This window comes from Drosophila pseudoobscura, chromosome 2 (genome assembly GCF_009870125.1).
Source record: "Drosophila pseudoobscura strain MV-25-SWS-2005 chromosome 2, UCI_Dpse_MV25, whole genome shotgun sequence".
NCBI classification, from domain to species: domain Eukaryota; kingdom Metazoa; phylum Arthropoda; class Insecta; order Diptera; family Drosophilidae; genus Drosophila; species Drosophila pseudoobscura.
The window spans coordinates 15,635,595-15,657,487 of NC_046679.1; the positions used below are offsets into that span (position 1 = coordinate 15,635,595).

The 21,893-nt window shown below is 46.9% G+C and overlaps 1 protein-coding gene across 2 annotated transcripts; it reads right to left on the minus strand.

Annotated features, from left to right (window-relative positions):
- Positions 1–401: 401 nt before the first annotated feature.
- On the minus strand, positions 402–21,516 carry Map205 (Microtubule-associated protein 205). 2 transcript variants are annotated; one of them, XM_003736568.3, is made up of 3 exons: positions 21,014–21,516; positions 19,056–20,924; positions 402–3,743 (listed from the first exon to the last, which is right to left on the minus strand). In XM_003736568.3, the coding sequence occupies exons 2-3, from the start codon at positions 20,898–20,900 to the stop codon at positions 1,737–1,739; spliced, it is 3,852 nt and encodes a 1,283-aa protein (XP_003736616.2). In that variant the 5' UTR covers positions 20,901–20,924; positions 21,014–21,516; the 3' UTR covers positions 402–1,736. The 2 variants fall into 2 exon arrangements, with proteins under 2 accessions (XP_003736616.2, XP_033239556.1); XM_033383665.1 differs by having other exon boundaries at positions 19,056–21,516.
- Between the last annotated feature and the right edge of the window lie 377 nt (positions 21,517–21,893).

Below are 21,893 nucleotides of genomic sequence, written 5' to 3' on the forward strand. Positions count from 1 at the left end.
CCGAATAACGCAAATCAACCAACCAACCAACCAACCAACCAACTCTCTAAAAACATGGATAGGATCGATCGATCGATCGCAAAGGCTTATCTAGGTAATACATACTTGTGTATTGTATTACTGCATGCATTGTATATTTGATTTATGTGTGTAAATAGAGGCAAAACTTTCAACTCTAGCAACTTAATATCTAAAAACTGATCCACATTTTCCCCCACCGACAAGGGGAGGTGTTTACTTTCACAAAAGCAGGCAAAATTGGTTTTCTCAATACAATAAATTCGAGTCGTTGACGCTTTGGTATCTCTCATTCCACATATACATAAATATTGAAACGGGATCTGTATATACTAAAACCGAAGGAATAAATTAAAAAATAAAATAAAACAAATCAAAAGTTGTAATGTTTCCTTTTTAAGTATTTTTTTGTTCGTTTTTGTTTAATTTTTAATTGGTAATATCGTTTTAAACATACAGTATATGTATAGAGAGTGTGTGTGATTCGGGGATGGTGCTGTAGAGTTACATTAAATGTTCGTTCTGCCGATTGTTTGCTGATGTTTGTCTTTAACAAATTAAAAAATAAAAATAATAATACAATTCAACCAGTTTCCTGGTGGCATCAAAAACTGCTTTTCAAATGTGTTAAAACAGAAAACTTTTCAAGATTTTTTTTTTTTTTTTTTTGCTGAAGTTAAAATGATACACTGGGTTAGGATTTTGATTGCTCTTCGGGTTTTCAAGCAAATTCAATTTTTGTAACTCTTTTCTTTTAAGTAAACTTGGAGGAACGTATACAAAACATTTTTAAATCAATAAAATATATGTGTGTGTGCTTGGAGGACAGTTAAAACACATCGATTCCTGCTTGAATCGTTTAGTAATATTATAAGTTATTTTTGTTTTGTTTTCTTTTTTTAATGGTTAGCAGTCTAACATTTCAGCTGCGCAAATTTTGTTTGCTTTTCCTTCTTGTTCGATTAGTTTTGATTTTTTTTTTATGTTTTTTCTTCTTCTTCCTATTAACTTGTTAGAACGCCGACTAATAGCTACAGTTATACTTTTTCTTGTTCTTCCTACACGATATTTTTTCATAGTTTTATTTGATTTTTGTTGTTTTTTTTGCGTTTTCCCTTTTTGACAATGTTTTTTGTGTTTTTTTTTGGGCTTTTTTCTTTCGCAATTGGATTTTCTTTGCCTTTAAAAATGTTGCAAAAATGACAATTATTTTGTGTGGTTTTTAGCGATGCGCTTGGGTGCCGTCGTGCCGTTCGGAGCAATACAAAAATTTCGCTTAGCACATGGGCGAAAGAAATAACAGAGCGTGTGAGGAACAATTACTAAAAAACTTAAATAAATGAGCGAGAAAAAACAGAGCACACCATATAGTATAATCATTTGCCACAGCGGTACAAAAAACCTTCACAAAATAGCACAAAACGTTGCTTTCGCTCTGGGGCTTCGTTTTAATAACATACATTTAATATATATATAAATATCTATAAAGAAATCGAAATCGTAGTCGATGTATAAATAGATCGGTTCGGTTCGATTGCATTGGAGCATCGTTATCGGGGCCCACAATTCACAATTCGGGTTCGATTTTCTGTCTTAAAGTTTTCGGTTTCTTCCGTTTTCCCCATCTTATTTTCCTCTCTTGATGTCCGCGCGCGCACAAAGTACTTTAGCTTAATATGTTTATAATATTAGTAAAGTAATTCTCGTGTTTTTTTGCCCTAGAAATCCAGCAGGGACACCTCTGAGGGTGGAGCTGCAGCTGGTGCCTGTTCCTGGTCCTGGGACACTGGGAACTCCTCTGCGACGACCTCTGCCTCGTGTGATCCGTTGCCGTTCTGGGTAATGGGTGGCTGCTGCTCCTCCTCGCCATTGGTGGCCGGAGGAGCCGGCTCAGCCGGCACTGGTTTCCTAATGGGGGCCCCAGGGGCTGCACCCTTCATCGGGGTGGGCACCTTGCGCGCCTTTATAGCGGCCGGCGAGGCTTTGGAAGCGGCTGCGGTTTCTTTGGCTTTCGGTTTCAGCGGCGTGGTGGAGGCGCTTCCGGCTGACTTCAGAGGCGACGCCCTGAGCGTGTTGTTGCTGGGCTTCAGGGGCGAGGACTTGCGCTGGGCCGCAGTCGTGGTCGAGCTCGTGGCCAGCAGGGAGCGTCGCGTGGTGGTGGTGGTGCTGCTGCTGCTGCTGCCGGTGGTTCCGCTGGCCATCGAGTGCGTGAACTTGGGTGCCGGGCGGGCTGTGAAAGTCTTTGTTGTCGATGTGGTAGTAGTGCCAGTGCCAGTGCCATTGGCCGTTGTGGCCGACTTGACGCGAGTAGTGGTGGTGGTAGTAGTGCTGCTGCCTGCGGTGCTCTTGCCCAGTCCATTGGTCGTTGGCTTTGTGGGGCTACGAGCGCCCTGCGAGGATGCACTCGTTGTGGAAGCAGCAGTCGCCGCCTTGCGGGCTGTGCTGGCGCCAGTAGGGGCGGCGCTGCGAGGCGACGGCACCTTCGGCTTGGGTGCGCCAGTGCTGGTGGTGGTCGCCGAACGTGGCTTGGCCAGGCTGCTGGCGCTGCTGGCACCAGCCCCATTGGCCGTGGCCGAAGGGAGCGGCTTGCGTGCCGCCAGGCTGGCAGAGGCAGCGCTGCGAGCGGCTGTCGTTGTGCTGGTCGTCGTCTTGGTCAAAGTGCTGCCCAGGGGCTTGCTGGCCAACGGCTTGCTGGCGGGAGCCGTACGGCCGGCCGGAGCTGTCGCTGGCCGTGCACTGGCTGTGGTGGTGATCCTGGGTGGCGGCTTGGCAGCGGCAGTTCCCACCGAGCTGGCCAGCGGCTTGCGGGCAGTGGTGGCCGGCTTGCCAGCTGTCGACGACGATGCAGTCGTGGTCCTGGGAGCCACTGGTGCCGTCCGAGGACGTGCTGCTGTTGTTGTGGGGCCTGTTGCGGGCTTCTTTGCCGCCGAAGGAGCTGCTGCCTTGGGCTTGGCAGCAGCCGTAGTGGTTGCAGGCTTGGCAGCCGGCTTCTTGGCATCAGTGGGAGTTGGTTTTCCCTTGGCCTTGGCTGCGGCTGCGGCCACGGCTGTGCCGGCGACAGCGACTGCAGCTGCAGCCGCCACAGCAGCAGCGGCGACCACGGGGGGCTCCTCGGCAACGGGTTCGCTGGCGGCCACAGGGATGGGCTCTGCTTCAGCCACCGGAGTGTCGTCCAGGTCAAATGCATAAGAAACGGGTTTCACTGCTTCGGAAGTTGCTTCAGAGCTCACAGGTAGCTCGGGCTCTTGAAGAGCCGGAGCTGGTGCCTCCACAGCTGGCTCTGAGTAGAGCAGCACCGATGGCTCCCTAATCTCCTCCTGCTGGAGCACCGGCTCTGGGGTGGCATTGCTCTCGAAGCCATTGAAAAAGGGTGCAGCAGCCTCAGCTGGAGCCGCGGCAGCAGCAAAGTCGGGGAACACGTCGAGGGGGGCGGGGGCGTCGGCTTCAGGCTCAGGGCTAATCTGGTACTCCTCCTCGATGAGTTCCTCCTGCAATTGCAGCTGGTTGAAGTTTTCCTGTATTTCCGGTTGCAGCTCTTGGGCCACGACGACTTCCTCGGCCAAGTGTGCGGGCGTGAATGGTGCAGCAAATGGATTGATTCCCGGTGACGGGGCGAGCTGCTCCTCCTCCTGCAGCTCCACCTCCACCTCCGACTCCGCCTCCGCCTCGACGGAGCGTTGAGCCTCATAGCCGGAAGCTGCATTGAAGGCAGCGTACTCCTCCACCTGCGGAAAAGGAAAGGAAACGGAAAAACAAGTGGGTAGAAAAGATTATTAAGTGACGTGGAAAAGATTCGGGGATTCGGGGGATTCGGGCGATGCGGGGGAATTGGAAATGCTAGGCACCACACCCTGAAGATGACTAAACCAAAATACAATTATCAACAACATCATCATCATCGCCATCGCCATCTCTATCGCCGAAAGACAACAAAAAGAAGCATTTGGTAAGTGTCTGGCTCTCCATTGTCGCTGTCTTCCAGTCTCCCGCTTGTCTGGAATCCCCCTTCTCGAAGTTTTCAGTGCTGTTAAATCGATAAATGCAATAAGCCCCCGTCCATTGAAAGACATCTCCGTTTGCCTGGGGGCACAACGCACACAGCAAAATGGTGGCACAACAGTTTTCCCTCTGCGCGTTACTTATGGCATTATTGCTCGTGGCTCGTAAAAATATCTGACAGATGCAGCAACCAAAGTATTTTGTGCTCCAACGAAAATAAATCACACCACGAAGACAGACAGACAAATTTCCAGCTAAATAAATACGGAGGGAAAACCAGGAATGAATATCATCTGGGCTGGCCTGGACTGTGTGCCCCACATGCCCCACATACGCGTATAGAAAAGCAAGTGGATGGAATATTTTTTATATCGGGACAGCGACCGCGCCCCAAAGCAGGCAATATTCAAATATACATTTTCCAGGAAGGATTTTTGACGAAAAGAAATCAACTAAAGTGCTTTTAAATGGTGCATGTTTTATGGGACAATCTTGCCACCCACATCCCATATCCCACATCCCACATCAGTAGGTAACACTGTAAAAGTAATCCCAAAATGTGGTACAAAGTGGCAGCCCTTTCAGGACGATGCACTCACCCCCCCGGGTAACTGTAGATTTCGGAGTAAACTAAGGGGAGTGTTGTCTGCGCATTTGCCAGGGAGGGTCCAGGGTTGACACGCAGACACATTACTAATGCATACAAATTATGATAATGATGACATCAGCCCCGAGAAGAGTCCAGAGAACTTGTGAAAGTGAGAACAGGAACAGGAACAGCCCCCCCCCCCCCGACAATGTCATGACAGTTGCTGGACAGTATTCCAGCCCCATGTCGCACTGTATTACCGACAACCAGACCGCAGGCACAGAGCCAAACCAGCGATGACATGGCCAGGGCATACATACACAGCAACAACAAAAACCAAAGATAGAGAAAGAAAGAAGGGGGAAAAAAAACAACAGTCAGATGACAGGAAACGTGTCAGTGACTTAGTAGTGTGACTCGGCGTTAGTTTTGGCGCAGGGGAAAATGTAGCGTTAACATTTTTTCCGGCACTTTTCTTCTGTGGCACGCAAAGACCAGACCAGACCAGACCAGGCCAGGCCACACCGCAGCACATCGGAGCACATCGCACCACAGAGAGCGATCTGAAACTCGAAAATGTCATTGACCAGTAAATGCCACCAGCCGGGGCCCCGTTCGTTGCCAGGTCCCCGGGTTGCCAGGTTTCCCAGTTCGGTTGCCCACTTTTAGCCCACTCGCCTCGCGCAATTGCCGGCTGGGCTGGTCGGACTTTCTTTTGCCTTGCTCTCCTCTCTCTCTCCACTGCTTTACACTGCTTGGACTGTTGCTCAAGCGTAATGGGGTTAAAAGTGAGCTGAAGCGAATAAGTCCAAAAAAAAAAAACAACAACAACAACAAAAAGAAAGAAAGAAGCATGAAAGACAAACCCCAGCTTAGTCGGAGCTCTCGCGAGACTTAGTTCCTTGCCCCATGACTCATCGTCGCTGCTATTTGCTAATCAATCATGACTAGAAATGATGTAATACGCGTTTTCAAATAACTCTGCAAGCCATTCCACTCCACTGCCCCACTCCCTGTGTGCATTTTAATCGCCGCGATAATTGCTCGGTATTTTATCAGTGTGGAAGCTGATAGCCGCACAAGTTGGCAGCGCTCTCTGTAGCGGCGATTGCCGGCCGGCCGGCCCGGTGTGTTAATTGAGTGTTTTGCTTTTTATTTTTGCACAAATAATCTATTTGGCCAACCAATACACGTACTTTTGCACACACAAATGTGTACAGTGGGCACACACAATGTCTAACAATTTGCACATTCAATTTGTGGTCCACTCAATGAAAGAGATTTCACTGTGTGCTAAAGTACCGCAAACCCTCTCTCCCTCTCCCTCTCTCACTCTCTGTCTATTTACAAATCATTTTGGCACTCGAAGAAGCCGGCAGAAAAAATACATGCACAGCAAAAGAAATGGGAGCGAAGCTTTTGATACCCTGGCTGCCATGTCCATATAATCGTATGAAATTTCATATCTGATTTAAGCCCAATTTGGTTAAGCCTTACGGCTGATGCTTATCAGAAATACATAAATAAATATATGTATAAGCCTCTTTGCACGTAGTAAATACTTGAGCAAAATCATAATACTCCCTCCCTCAAAGAGTATAACAATGGGCCTCACTCTCTCACACACTCATTGATTTGCTCAACGAGGCGTCAACGGTCGCCGTCACCGGCTCTGCCGCTGTTGGTGGGTGGTTTTGTTGGTGTTGGTGTTGGTGTTTGCTTGCCAAAAGGCAAACAAAGAACGCAACGATGACATCAACAATTTCTAGCTGCGGCTCGGCTGGCTCTCATGTGAATTTTTGGCTTTGGATAATTGCAAAAAAGTGCGCAGCAAATGAAGAAATTTCACGAAAGTTGACGTCAACTTGTGCGATTCAAAGAGAAAGAGACACACGAGAGAGAGAGAGTGCGACGGGGGCAGGTAAAAGAGAGCAAAAGAAAAAGAATTAAACACAAAAATCAAGTTCAACAGATGGCGTTGTTTGTGGATTTGCATGAGCAGCAGGAGGAGGAGTAGGAGGAGGAGGAGGAGGAGAATGATCGCATAAGCAGGAGCGTAGCTGACTGTACGGTTGTTTTAGTATGAACAAATGGCCGGCTATAATTTTATACAGAGATCCGCACACAAGCGTACAAGACAATTTATAGAGTCGCAAATTTGTGCGCAAATACAACAAATCACTGGTATTGAGTCGTCCATGTCTTTGCCGGCTCTCCCCTACTGCTGCTGCTATGCGACATTCGACATTCAATGTTCGACGTTCGATGTACGCGACGTCCGACCGACCCAACGGTTGCCGTTTGCTGCCACACATGGCTCGTTAGACAGCCAAAACTGGGCACCGCGAGGCACACGGGGGAAATGAGGCACACTCTCTAAGGAGGACGGAGGACGGAGGACGGAGGAGAGGCGACCACAGTGGCCATTAGGTTTGTACAAAAATGGAATGCAATTGACAGTCGCTGCGCAGGGTCTCTATCGGTCCGAACTGTCAACCGTTTTTGGCCATGCACACGCATACACACACTCATTCACTAACCATAAAAGTGTGTATATGTATGCACAAAATGATTATAATAATCAACCACAATAAAACAGCTTAATGTTCCACTGTCTTGGGCCGTTCCCTTTTCATACGCACAATTCGCATTCGCCGCCGGCTGTCTGATGATCCATGATGTTCCATGGCGACGCTCTTGATGATCTGATCATGGCATGGGGGGAGGGGGCATACGCACTCTCATCAAAGGAGAAACAGAGAGAGAGAGAGAGGCACAAACTCTCCAAATACAATGCCAAATAAAGCGAAAAAGTTTGCTCTTTGCATTTTTATTTGACTTTTGCATGTGTTCCCTCCCTTATGCGAGTGTGTGTGTGTGTGTGTGTGCGTGCGTAATGAAGTGTGGCTGCTGCTGCTGCTGTTTTTGCTTCTATTGGGGCTGTGCCGGCTATGTAATTTCTATTTTTAAATATGCGAAAAAAAATTAGTGACAAATCAAAAGGAAAAGAAGGCGAACATCAAGAGTGCGGGCAGCAGCGACCCAACCGATGCCCTGTAAACTGTGACTCATCCAGAAATTGCCAAATCCTCTCATCTATATTTCTTTTTTTGTTTGCCAGCGAGTGGGAGAGAGAGCGAGGGAGACACTAATATGCCCTGCAGGCTGCAGCGCTTTGCTCACTCTTCCTCTATCCCTCTCTCTCTTTCGTTTTCTCTGCCTATCCTGCTTGGTTAACTGTGCCGCGGCAATTATGATGAGCAATAAATGTTGAAACCGTATGGCAAGCTAGCAAGCAGGCAGCCAGGCAACATGCAACTGGAGAGCAACACGCAACATGCAGCCAGCGCTGGGCGCATGAGCATATGTATATTCTATTGTTTCCACCTTATTATTTTTTGTTTCTTTTTTGGTAGATGCAACGGCGGCTCATGTGCCGCTGCTGCTGCACATCATTAATCTCCCAATGGTGATTAATGGAAAATGTTATATGTATTTTCATCATTCTTACACACAAAGTTACTGCCGCTGCTGCGACTGCGCTGCAGTTGCACTGAGGCATGAAGCAAATCCACCTTTTGTGAATTTTAATTAAGTTTTTTTGTGCTTTTTTTTAACCGTATTGGAGGAGGAAGATCTGTTGGGAGCAAAGACAAACCCAGGGAGCTCAGGACTTGCTTTGGGCTTTGGTTCCTCTATTATTCCTATTTCTATTATCTTTCGTGGGGAGCCCCTTCCCCGCTCTCTCCTGCTGCACTCTCTGCTCTCATATCAGTGCGGAAATGACTTAGGTCAAGAAAATGCACTGCGACATTTTCTCTTTTTGTGTTTTCTTGTTGCTTTTTGCTTTTTGCTTTCAGTTCACGGTTCATTATGGGTTTTGCGCTTAGTCAGCCACTCGCTCGAAAAATCTCAACGAGTCGGCGGCGGCCTTGTGGGGCGTGGTCGCCCCCCCCCCCCCCCCCCCCCCCCCCCCCCCGGGGGGGAGAGCTTCTGTCCATCATTCTCTTAATATAATTTTGGACAATTAACGATACACCGACTCAACGCCAACTCAGCCCCGGCTCGGACTCAATGAATTATGGCGGGGCTCTGGCATAAATAATACAAAAAATTAATAAACCACAATAAAAGAAAGAAAAAAGAACTAGATACAGCGCAAATTGTGTAGGAAAACCGGCAAACGGCCATGGCAACATTTTCGCAAGCCAGACGAAACAAAAACAAAAAAAAGCACCAAAGATCTCAAGAAAAGAAATAAAATAAAGCAGGGCACAAACTGGCAAGAGTTGGACACAGACACAGCCAAAGATACGGATACGGGTACGTGGAGGGGGAGAGGGGGAGGGGAAGAATTTGCGAAACCATGTTGCCACATGATAATCATAATGACGATGATGATGATGAGGTCGGTCTAGCTGGAGCTGGCTGGAGCGCTGTCTGAAGTGTTTTGTGGCAAGAGGGGCAAGAGAAACAAAAAACGAATCATATCCAAAAGAATAGAAAGTTAATTATGTTTTATAATTTTTGCCTTTTGCTTTTGTACTTTGGAGAGTTCCCAAGTTCCAAAAGAAAAGCCCAACGCGATGCCGCCAAGAGGATGATGATGATGATGATGATGATGTTGGGGCATGTTCTCTCCTCCTCTGCGGTTGCTCTGTTGCCGCTGGCGGAAAGGAAAGGAAAATCTTGCATGAGGCTTGTCCAAAATAAATATGAGAAAATCTGCCAATTTTTCCCCCCATTTTGTTTGTAATTTGTTTAGGAAACCACAAAAATGAAAATAGCAAAAAAAAAAAAAGTTCATGCAGAAAATTTATTAGATGGAACTTTTCTTTTTTTTCTTTCTTTGGATTTATGCAGAAAGTTTCGAAAGACCCCGAACCAGAGGCAGACCCAGACGCAGGGCCCGAGATAAAATGAAACTTTGAAGAGGCAAAAGTTTCGTTCCCGGGAAACAGAACTTAGAGAAATAGGAAGACTATTAACTGGTGGCTCGAAAACCCAGGCTCTCATAGGGGAAACATTTCTGCACGTCTTGTAAACCCATTTTGCTGTATCTTTCGGATCCATCAAAAAAATACCAAGTGCATTTTATTATTTCAATTAATTTTCTGTGAAGTTCGATGATAAATCAGTTCTCCCTCCAAATGGGATTGGGAATGGTAATGGGTTCTTGGCCAAGTGAAAGGCCAGATTGGTTTGCCCCAAAGACAGAGCCAGAGCCAGTGCACACTCCCCTCTCCATAAATCCATTCGGTAATGTGATAAAGATGCACAGCTAAAGATACAGCTACATTTGCCAGTACGAAACAAAAAGGAAAAACCAGACAAGAAAATGCAATGTGGAAAAGCGATGGACATGAAACAGATTTAACTGCGGCTTGTTTTTGGTTCTTTTGTGAAAGTATTCAACGGATACAGAATGTACCGAAAAGATACAATTACAAGAAAGAAAGAAAGAAACGAAACGAAACCACATTGCAGTCATCCGATAGATACATTAGAATGGAGCCGCAATAGCAGCCGCAGCCATGAAATTGACTGGCTTTGTTGGCCAACAGTTGGACTCTCGGCCTGGCCATAAACCGAAAACGTTCCAAAGGAGGGTCCCCCCCTCCACCAATCAAAACGGTCTGCAGAGAGAGGGGTGAGGGAAGGGGGGGAGGCTAGAGAGGGTATCTAGCAAATTCATAATAGTGCAAAATATGAGATACAAAAAGAGCATGAAACATGGGCCAAAAGAAATTGTTAATAGCACAAATGGTAATAAAACACCTGGCCAACAAACTTGGCCAGCACGAACATTGGTTTGGGGCTTCTGGGGCTCTTCTGCCACTTTTTATTTTATGATTTCTTTAGCATTGCGAGCCCCCGAAGCTCTAGACAAAGGCAAGGCGAGGCAAGGCAAAAAGCCTTGTGGCTAATGGCCAATGCCTTGGCGTTGGCTTTGGCTTTGGCTTCACACTCTCTTCGGCGAAGATGTGGCTGGGGCTGCGGCCGGGGGGGAAGTGCAATCATCTCTGGACAATTTGAAAGTTGGAGCTCCACTAAACCATCCATAGAAGCCAGGCCGAGGCGACTCCCCACCCATTCCATCCAGACGGTTCCAGATCGTTCCGTTCTGTTCTGTCAATTCCTATAGATAGATGTTGGCGAGGGCCCCCCTAAGCAAATGGAAGTCTTTTCTGTTATTAAATTTGACGTTTTGTTTGTGTCTTGGCTGGTTTCTGTATCTGTTTTTATGATTAATTAAAGTAAATTGACCCGCCGACCGGTCGAAACATTTTCCTCTATTCTCGGAATTTATTTTGCACAATTTTCTTTTATGACAAACATGATCCATGACTCCAGGCTAGAACTCCACATTTACTTTTATTTACGATCCATTTATCCACCCATATACCCGCCTCTCTCTCTATCTCTATCTCTGCCTCTCTCTTTCTCTGCACGACTTGTGTGGCATTAGAAATGGAATCCAGGCAGAGATAACTCCAACTATAAATGGCAGTTGGCCTTTCCTTCTAGAAGAAGTCATTATCAGGGAATGTTTATGGGATTTGGAGTGTGATTAATTGCGGGGCAAGTGCTCTGCGATAACTGCGATAGGCGAAGGCCTGGCAGCGGCTAAAGGCAAAGAAACCAAATCGATATCTAAACATTGCCGGCAGATGACCAAATATTTTATTATAAAAATTATGGCGAACCACTCTAAAAGAAAAGGTGAGGCACCCTACTCTGCTAAGCTACTCTGTGAGAGAGCGCGCCAGGGGGGTTAATATATGTTTTTAGCTGTATTCGTAGGAATTATAAATTGGTGAAATACCAATTAAATTATGATTTTTAATGTTAAATAATTACAAAATATTTAAAACATAAATTTGCAGTATTTTTTCATTATTTTCGTTTTCTTTCGACTTTGGAAAACAAAATACATGTCATGTGCATGACGGCCAAAGACGGAATCTCAGTCATCGGCTACATCGGCCAAGCTGGAATGGCTTTTGAGTGAAGCCCATGCTAAAAATACCATAGAAAAGTATGGACGTTACGCATCTAGATAAGACAGTCGAGCTTCTCTATAACGAACTTCCGTAGAACAAAGTTTTCTATATAGCGAATTTAGTTCCAGAACACTGCAGAACACAGTACAATATCACCGAAGTTTCCTTATAGAGAATATTTCTTTACTACGATTTTTTTTCTATGTCCGTAACTCGAGTGCTCAAGCGCTTTCGATCACCTTATAAGGAAATTATTTGTAAAATTTTGTTTGCGGTTTCCAACCAAAACAAAAGTACAAATTCGTTTGAGGAAGTTCCGAATTATTAAGGTGACATTAAAAATTGACCAGCATCAGCTACGTTTCCATCAGTTCTCAGTTTTTAGGGGTAGATGTTGGTATGGAGATTTAGTAGAGAGAGAGAGAGGATTATAGAGAGGATGTCATGTCTGATTATATTGCAAAAAGTCAGTCTTATAGATAGAGATAGAGAAGGCGAAAGAATTCGCTGTGGCATTGGACTAGTTAGAGTTTGAGGCAGGTTGGATAGAAATGGTTGGATAGATTAAAGAAATGTATTTGCTTGACGCAAACATATATTACGAATTATTTTAAAGCAAAATAGGCTTTAACGAATTTTCCGAATAACGATTTTCTTTTTTTGTCCCCTTGAGATTCGCTATATGGAAGTTCTACTCACGTCATGCCGATAAGGTTTGTTTTTCTCTTACGAGTGCTTAGATGACCTAATACTAGAGTACCGGTCAACAAATGCGTCTATTTTCAATGATATTAGATAGTAATAGTGATTAGTCATAGTAGGATTTGTTGCTCTAAAGAACCACATCCTAAATCACATCCAAATTAAGCAAATGAATGCTTTTCTAAACAACATTTGATCTTTCAGATCTTTATGTGAGTTTCCTTTCCATGTTTTCAGGTTTTTTTTATAGCACTAAAATGTGACAAAATTATTTTAATTTCCAACTAAATTTAACCAGTTTAATGGCTCTAGCAAGACACGAGGCCACAGCGAACTTGGTTCTCAGGTTTTACTATCCCCAATCGTCTCTCCTCTCTCTCTGTTCCATCAAGATGTTATTGTCGCCGAAAGAAACTGTTATGTCTTGTTAGACATGCATTAAATCTCCATTCGAGAGCGGATGGGCAGCACTTGGAAGACAAATAGGTTCAGTTTAAGGCGGGTACCCAGCTCTGGCATGAAAACATCAATCTTGCGGATAGTTTTCCTCACCGAAAACATACAGCAGGGGCTGGGGCAGGGGCTGGGGCAGGGGCTGGGGCTGGGGCAAGTGCTGGGGCAGGTGCTGGGGCAGGGGCTGGGGCAGGGGCAGGGGCAGGTGCTGGGGCAGGGGCAGGGGCTGGGGCAGGGGCTGGGGCAGGGGCTGGGGCTGGGGCAGGTGCTGGGGCAGGTGCTGGGGCAGGGGCTGGTGCGGAAGACAGATGACTGCAGTGAGTGGATCGTCGCTGGGATGGCCTCTTTCTGGAATGTCTTTCAATTAACAGCACACACACACAACACTCTTTCTTTTTCGCAACTGGATGGATGACACACCCCACTGGATAGCAGCCCACTGCTTCAGCCTCGAAGCGATTAAATTCTATTTTTGTGCCGAGGGTAGACCTCTCTGGAGTTGGGGTCTGCCAGCTTGCCATCCTTGCCAGCATCCCAGCCAACCATCCGTCCATCCATCCATCCAATCCATCGCTGCAGGGGCCAAAAAAAACCAGGAACAGAACTCAACAGAAACATGCACCCAGCGACATTTTGTCTCTCGTTTTGAATAATGATTTTTTCGTGTAAGTATCTCCTCTTACCCAGCTCCCTGGCCCCCTTCCTGCCCCCTTGGGGTGTATGAAAAGCTATTGAACTTGGCACTTGGCAGAGGATTTTGCATTTTTATAAATACACTGACCAAGAAGAGGCAGGGGCAGCACCATCAGGAAGCACTGGCACTGAGTTCTATCTCAAAAGATGCAGCCAGCGAAAGTGCAGGGCGCTCATAAGTGTCGCCTCTCTCCGCGGAACGGGCAAAAGTACAGATATATATGAAATATATACATCGTGGATGGTGGATGGTACATGGGGAAAATGTAAATTTAGATAACACATACAAATGCAGCGGCAAAAAGGCCGCACGAGATACTGTATCTGCCAGATACAAGCAAAGACGCTGCCTCTGCCTCTGACTCTGGCTGATGATGCTGCCCCTGCCGCCTCTGCCTCTGATGCTGCTGCAAGCATTTTCTTTTGAACTCGAAATGTAAAATGCTGCAATTAATCGTCAAGTCGTCTCCGTCTGCCTGAGTTGGCCTGGGCCTCCTGGCCCGGAGGAGGATTGGCAGCAGCGTCGTCAAGTGCTCCTCCAGCCGTGTGTGTGTGCCTGCCTTTTTGGCAATCAACTCCGCAGTCAACCCACACAGCAGTCGCAGTGGCAGCGGTGGCAGTGGCAGCAATCATATTGCAGCAAAAGATTTCTTGTCTTGTCTTGCAATTGTTCTGCTTTTTGGCTTTTTGGGGCCGAAACGAGTTTCGCACAGATACATACATGCAGACATCCCCAGACATGTGGAGTTTTCAGATACACACATCGGTATCTCTCCTCTCTCTCTCTGTCTCTCTCTCGCTCTCTCCTTCTGGCTGTCACTTTTTGTCGTTTTCCTTTGGGCGTCTGTCGATAGGTGGGCAGCACCAGTGGAGTCTGGGTCTATCTATCTATCTGTATCTCTAAGCACTTGTCCTGTGTGGGCAGACAAGGTTGGGTGCCATTGCGCCTTCTTCGCGTAGGTTTCAAAAGTACGAGAGAGAGCGAACAAAAATCAGACCAGACCAGACCAACCGTTGCTTGCCCCACCGCCAAGCGTCAAGCGTCGCATTCCCATAGTCATGGAGTGGCGCCTCGGCAAAAGCCACGTTGCATGAGTATCTATCCATCTGTATGTGTGTGTGAACTAAATTACTATAGACAGAAAGAGAGTGAAGAAAGAAGCCAACTGCAATTTTAATTGAGCTAATAATCTTAATGGATTTTTCAATTTAATTACAGGCCAGGCTCTGGGGCTCTGGGGGCTGTTAAGCCGAAAAGCATTTTGTAAGTCTGGGCCATAAATTGCTGCTAGGCCTCCCCCAAAAGCCCCCTCCCCCCCTCCCCCCTCAACCAGCCACGTGCTGGGGTCAGGCCTTGGACTGCACAAATAAAAAGTAGCAGGCATCAAAATCGTGTTAATGGTATTCCAGATCTATGCAAATTTTTAGTGAATTTTCTCCTTTTAAAGACTAGCAAAATGCCATATATCTGGCACCAGAGGCGCAGGCTCTACGGTTGCACTGTTATGTGATTTTTTGCTAACAAAAAACAGTTAAATATTCAAATTTTTTGTATGAAAGCAAGCAGTATTCAATTATTTGTGGGTACTGAGGCGCTGGAGGACGACAAAGCACCGCAAAATTGGACAAATTCGTGCTTTCGGAGCAAATAATTCAAATAAAATAAGAGCCGGGTATAAAATTAATATAATCCATATGAGCGGCTTTCTTATGACTCTCTTAATTAGATTAAATTTTTGTTTTCATTATTGCATTTTTTCAGGCCGGCTATCCCTGGCTTGTCAGGTGTACAAAAATAAGGACAAAAGCTAAGCTAAGGGTACATCCTTCTTCGATAGACCAAGAACTCTTCGTGGTGTCTTGGAATTTAAATTGCCAGATTAATTTTTAAGAAGGTCTATTAGATTCGACTTTCGTCCATTTGTTGCCCTGTAGAAACGATTCAGTGTGGTTTATAAGCCCAAAGCCAGTCCAGGAATACCCCTAATCTAAGCAGCCCTCCCCTTGCACAATTTCTGGAATGTACCTAAATTTTTTTAAGCTAAATAAATTCACTTTTGGAGGGTCACACATAAACACAATATATAGAACGAATATATTTGTTTTGCTCTGTTTTAAATTACGAGTGCGCTCAATTACAGTCGGGGAAAAAGAAATAAAAATAATAATAATAATACTGTGTGGTGGCCTGACCAGACCAGACCAGAGCCGACCAGTTGTCATTCAAAAATTCGGTCTAAAACACAATGATAATGCAGCAAATGGAAATGCAAATGTATGTAAATTGTATAAATTTTAATTGAACCGAAAAAAAAAAATGGTACCAGAGCAAATGTCATGCGAATTGTGTGAACTACAGCGTCGAAGCGAAGCTCTAGGGAAAGTTTCTCTTCAAAACAATACAAATTGTATTTTGTAATTGTAATTCTATGCGGCTTGCAATTGTAATTGTTTTTCTCCCATTGTGGGAATCGTAGACACAGACACCGGCGATAGGCGATAGGCCGGTAGGTAGACCTTTTTTCGAGCTGAGTCATAAGCCAGACGCGTGAACAATTTTGCGCATTTATCAGTTCGTTGTTTGTCTATTTTTTAAGTGCATCCTCTCTCTCTCTCTCTCTCTCTCTATCTATCTATCTATCTTTCGATGTGTACATATATGTATCAGATTGTGGACTGGCGCTATTCTCAAGCTTTGATTTTATAAATAGATTGGCGTGATTAGAGCAGCAGGAGAGCAAAGTGCAATGAATGCTGTTTTGTTTGTGCCTCAGATATTCAGTGCTCCCGAAAGCTCTAGCAATCGTATCGATTATTCTTCAAGTGTTAGATTAGGTTAACCCGAACGGCCTCCATAGGCCAGTAAGGCCCTTGGTTGTCGGGATAGGGGGGTAAGAACCGTCGCGGTAGTGCTTATCAGTTTTTAAAGTCGTCGACAATCGAGGTAGTTCCAAGGCAAGTTCCTTAGGCGTCCTCTTAGGGGCATCTTCTACAGATGCCAGGACCGGAGCGACCAGGTGTTTTCGGGGCAGTTGCAGATGGAATGTTCCCAAGTTTCGATGACCATTTCCTATAGCTGTCTTGGGTTGTGATGCTTAGCTTTGTTGCATGTGCCGCAGCCAGACAGTGACCTCCGTGGTAGGTGCCGTAGGTAATGACTGAGTTTATTCTTAAATTATTAAATATATTATTTTAAAGGTTTAATAGAAAGCTGAAAACTTATTACAATAAAAGAATATTCAAAATATTGAAAAATCTCAAAGATTTCCCATCGTTTTCGAGAACAGCCCCCCCCCCCCCCCCCCCCTACCCCCTGGCGGTGGGCCACTGGGAGCACCTTCTGCTGCCAATTAACAGACAATCATCATGTTATCTGGCCATAAATCAATCAAAGAGCCCATTCACGAAACAACTTAATGACCACACGTTGAAAACCACTTGAAAATTGTGTAGGGTCTCAATTTTCGTTGATAAAAATGCCCGCGCCCGGCGGCCAAATGGCTGCTGGTTTTGCTTTTGTTTTGTTTTGTTTTTGTTTACAAGATCGGTGACAAACTGTCTGTTACGCTAATGTTGTTGTTATATGTGATTGCCGATAAATAAACAGTAATAATTGGCAGGCGACACGGAACGGAATCGTATCAAAGCAAAGCAAAGCAGAAGCAGAAGGAAAGGGAAGGGAAGACGTGGCGTGCGCCAAAGCAGAGTAATAATAAACAAGAAAATGAAGGGCTGGCAAAGGGTTCGAAATGGTGGATACCCTTGAGGAAATATACCCTCGCTGAGTGTCAAACATCTGGTCAAAAACATCATGGCCCCTGCGCAGGACGAAGCAGGAGAAGAGTAGAATGGCAATAAATAACAAAAGAGAGACACAAAACGACACAAATCATTTAGATAAATATAGTAATATGCAAACAATGAAATGCATGCAGAAGGAGGAGCATAAGAAGAAGCAGAAGAGGGGGGGGGGGGGGGGGGGGGGGGGGCAAAAGACAAGCGGCGGCCGCTTTCTTCAATCGTTTTGTCTGCAGGCGTAAACTACACCCAAAGCACAACTCCCACAGGAAGTGGCCGATGCCGATAGCAGCGACAGCAACAACAACAACAACAATGCCCAAAGCAAGACAAAGAAGAAAACACACATAAAACAAATATAAAGAGAATCATAAAAATCGTATACACATGCAAGCGAAAACCGTATATGACCCAATTAAGTGAACCCAAAAGCTCGTCTCTCGCTCTCACTCCTCTTCTCGCTCTCTCTTGCGCCTACTCGTTGTCTAGCTATCTCTGTTCGTTTGTCTGTGTGCAGCTGTTTTTAGTGTTGTTGTAATTATGAAAGCGTGCATATGCATCGGTGTATGTGTGTGTGCATTGGAGCTGGAATTTGCAACGAAGCGAAAAGGTTGCCAGCTCTTGCAGAAGTTGGCAACGCCATTTACTGTTACGCTTTTTGTTGTTGCTGCTGGCCATGCAGATTGCAGCCAGCCAGCCAGCCAGCCAGTCTGAGAGCAGAGAGCAAACAGAGCAACGAAAGAGACAGCTTTAAGTGCTACACACACACAGGCAAACACAACAAAGGCCGGCAATAAAAAGAGAGGATGATGGCCAAAAGGCAAATGGCCAACAACCCCCTTGGGGCCTCCCTTAATTATTTCAAATCGGAATTTAAAGTATTAAAACACACATTCGCACACACATGCGCGCATTCAGAGACAAAGGGAAAACCCCACCCAAGAGCATGGCTCTAACCTTAACACCACCAAATATGTACTCGCTCCGCTCTCTGGCAGGGAGCAGGGGGCAGGGGGAAGGACGAAGGAAACACTTGCGTGTCCTGTTGAGTGTAAAAATTGAGTGGCAGTCGAGTCCCGACCCGACCCGGGCCGGCGGCACGACTGCAGCAACCACTACAGGAGAGTGCAGAGCAATAGAAGGAGAGCACGTCAAGGAGAATGAGAACCAGAACGAGGGCGAGGACATGACCGAGCCAGCGGAAACAACGCAAGTGAGAGAGAGAGAGAAGGAGACGGAGACGTTGTTCGACGCGCGAGCGAGTTAACGGTACACACCCCAGGCTCGTAGAAGTGCAATAACCACAGTAAAGGCTCAATAAATGCAACCACTTTCGGTGAAAAATTTAATTTTAAACAAATATTCGACAGCAAACACATTTCTATCACTCCCACTTGCCGCACCCCCTCACCACCGACCGACAGCAATCTGCAACTGTTTCACTGTGCGACCAGACACAGACAAAGGGCAGATGGCGGGGTCACGGCACATGCACTGCCAGGAGCTGTGCAGAGAGGACAAAGGAGTATACCAACAAATTTAATGATTTCTCTTTTAGGCGGGCCAGGTGAGGCGCAAAGGCAGGGCAGGGCAGGAACGGAAGCAAGACAGGAAAAATTAACACACATACGGGTACTGGTACTGGTACACACACACACACACACGCACATATGTATATATATATTTGTAAACAGGGTTGAGAAAACAAATGAAATGACGAACGAGTGCATAATAATGATGACTTTTTGGCACTTTTAATGAGTCATCTTCTTGTGTGAGGCCAGGTGCGGTCGGCTTACCTGTGGGGGAGCTCCGGCCGCGACAACTGGCTCGAACAATAGAGTCTCCTGCTCGAATGTCTCCTTGGTGTCCTCGACGAGATGCTTCTCCTCGGTGGAGGAGAGCGGCGACGGCGTAATGTCCACAATATCGGCTTGCTGCGGCTCCAGCTCCAGCTTGGCCACGGGTGCATTTTCCTGGGGACTGAACGGGGGGGCACTGGCGTCCAGCTTGGACACGGGCGCAATTTCCTCGGGGCTGAACAGCGGGGCACTGGTGTCCAGGAGCAGGCTCTGGTCGTTGACGTTCTGGGCGAAGGGATCGGTAGAGTCGCCGGGCAGCTGTGCAAGATCTTCATCTGGGCGCTGCTGCTCCTGCTCCTGCTGCTGCTGCTGCTGATGGGCCTCGCTGGAAGTGTGCTCCAGATAGAACGAGGCCTGCATTGGGTCCTCGGGGGCAGAGCCAAACAATTGCTGTTGATGCTGGATCTGCTGAATCTGAATCTGGTCTTGGTCGTCGTTGGCCTGGTACTGCAGCTCCTCCGTGGAGGGGGACTGCGAAACATGTTCCTTTTCCTCCACATTGAGCAGCTCCTTCTCGGCAGCTCCGAAATCCTCGCTCGACTGAGTCGGCAGCGGCTGCACCGAGTTGAGTATGTCCTCGATGGAGGCATTGTGCTCGCCGTAGAACGACTGCTTCATGATGTCGTTGCTGGCGGTGATCTGGTCCACGGGCAGATCCAAGTCAACGCTGGTCTCTGGGCCGTGGTCCAGGACATCCTCGAGGACCGGGGCAGCGCCCAGGACAATGCCAGCGCCTGCTCCATTCAAGAGCTGTTGCTCCAGGTTGCCATCGGCAAAGACATCGTTTTCCTGCTCCAGTTCATGGGGTCGCTTGGCCGCCTCAATGTCAAACTCCCGCTCGTCGGGCACGGCAATGGCGTCCATGTTGTCCCTGGCCGAGCCCTTGCGGGGACTCTCCGCCACCATATCGTCGAGAGGACCACCAATTAGCTGGCGCGGATTCAGGCCCAGGACAGGCTCACCCTCCATGGGCAATGGGGATGACGGCTGGGAGCCAAAATTGGGCACAAATGCGACGGCATTGGGATTGAGTTGCGAGTGAGATTCTTCGGGGTCGACAACAGGATCGTTGTTCTCCTTGTTGTCAAAGGCTTCGAGCAGGTCCTGTGCCTGTTCCTGTTCCTCCTGCTGGCCACCCACCACCTCCTGATCCAGCGGCGTGGGATTGTTCTCGCTCAGGCTGCTGGTGCCATATGTGGTGGCCACCGAGCTGGCCTCATCCTCGTCCTCCTGCTGATGGAGCAGCTCCTGCTGCTGCTGCAGCAGATCTCGCTGTGGCTCCAGCAGCAGCTGCTGCTGATCGTGCCGCTCCAGGCCGGCCACCTCGCCGGTCGACGTTGTGGTGTTGGAGTTTGTCGAGAAGTCACCGTCGTTCTTGATCACTTCAACGTCTTCGTCCTCGTAGACCAGGCTAAAGCCAGCGGCTGCACCGCCGCCATTGCCCAGCCCATTGCCGATCAGCAGCTCTGCCTCGTGGTGGCCAAACCCATTGCCGGTGCCGTTGCCGTTGCCATTTCCTGCCACGTTAGCGCCGAAATCCTCCTCGCCGAAGCCGCCAAGATGCTGCTGTTGCTGCTGCTTTTCGCTCTGCTGCACTTCATGTCTGTACTTCCATTCCTCGTCGTCTTCGTGCTCGCCCGACTTGACGGAGGCGGCGCCGATGTTGGGCACCAGCTCGCCGGCAGCATCGGCAGCATTGCCGGCACCGCCAGCGATTTGCTGAATATTCTCCGCGAAGCGGTTCATGTAATTATCGAACTGAGCGTTGTCCTCGTGCTCCATTTTGCTGTATCTCTCAATCTCTCTCTGGGGGATATCGGTGCTCTTTTAGCAATAAACAATTTCTTTTGGCTCTTGGGCTTGCCAAAAAAAATTATAATAATGATTCAGCTTACTCGTGATTCACACGCCACTGCGTTTTATTTCTCTTCTCGCTTCTTTTTCTGGCGTTTCTTTCTTGCTTCTTGCAAATTCTCCTTGTGCCCTCTCACATACACGCCGCACCACAGCACCACACAAACACACACACAGAGAGAGCGGCGAACGGGAGGGAGAAGCGAACAGAACAGCACAGCCGCCGAGTCACGAACAAATTTTTCGCTTGTCGTTTTCGCTGCTTCTTCACTCGGTCCTTCTTCCCTTCTTTAGCACTTTTATGAAAATGTCAAAACGGATTAACAACGCACACGCTAGCACAATCAACTTTTAACAAACACCTGAACGTTTTGGTTTCGCCTTCTGTGCTTCTGTTTAACTCTCAAATACAATTTTCTTGGGCTTTTCAGTTACTTTTGAATTGTTCGCCTTCAAGCCGACCGACGCGCGCTGCAACCGCTCAGTTGAAATTAAAGTTTTGATATGAACAGTGTGGCTGCGGATATTCTGATGAAATATACCGTCTTCCGCCTTTGAAATATACCGAACACGTCGCAAATTATATATACCGTAAATATACTGACGAATTATTTGCATTAAATCTGGAACACATTCTATTCCTCGTTTTGGATATTCGGTTGAATATTACTAGCTGGCACAGACCCTCAGGTCTGACTTCATAATTTTAACCGATTATTAAGTCAATTTTCTAAAATAGTGTTCAGATTAAAGTATTCATCTTTATTTCATTAATAAGGTTTAAGTCAAAACAGTCAACCACAATTTCCACAAAATTCATTTCCTTGCATGGTACGCGTTAACTCATTTGTGTGTGGCACATGGTGGCAAGAAAAATACCGAAATATACCTATAAACGAAACGAACTTAACCCACCTCTAA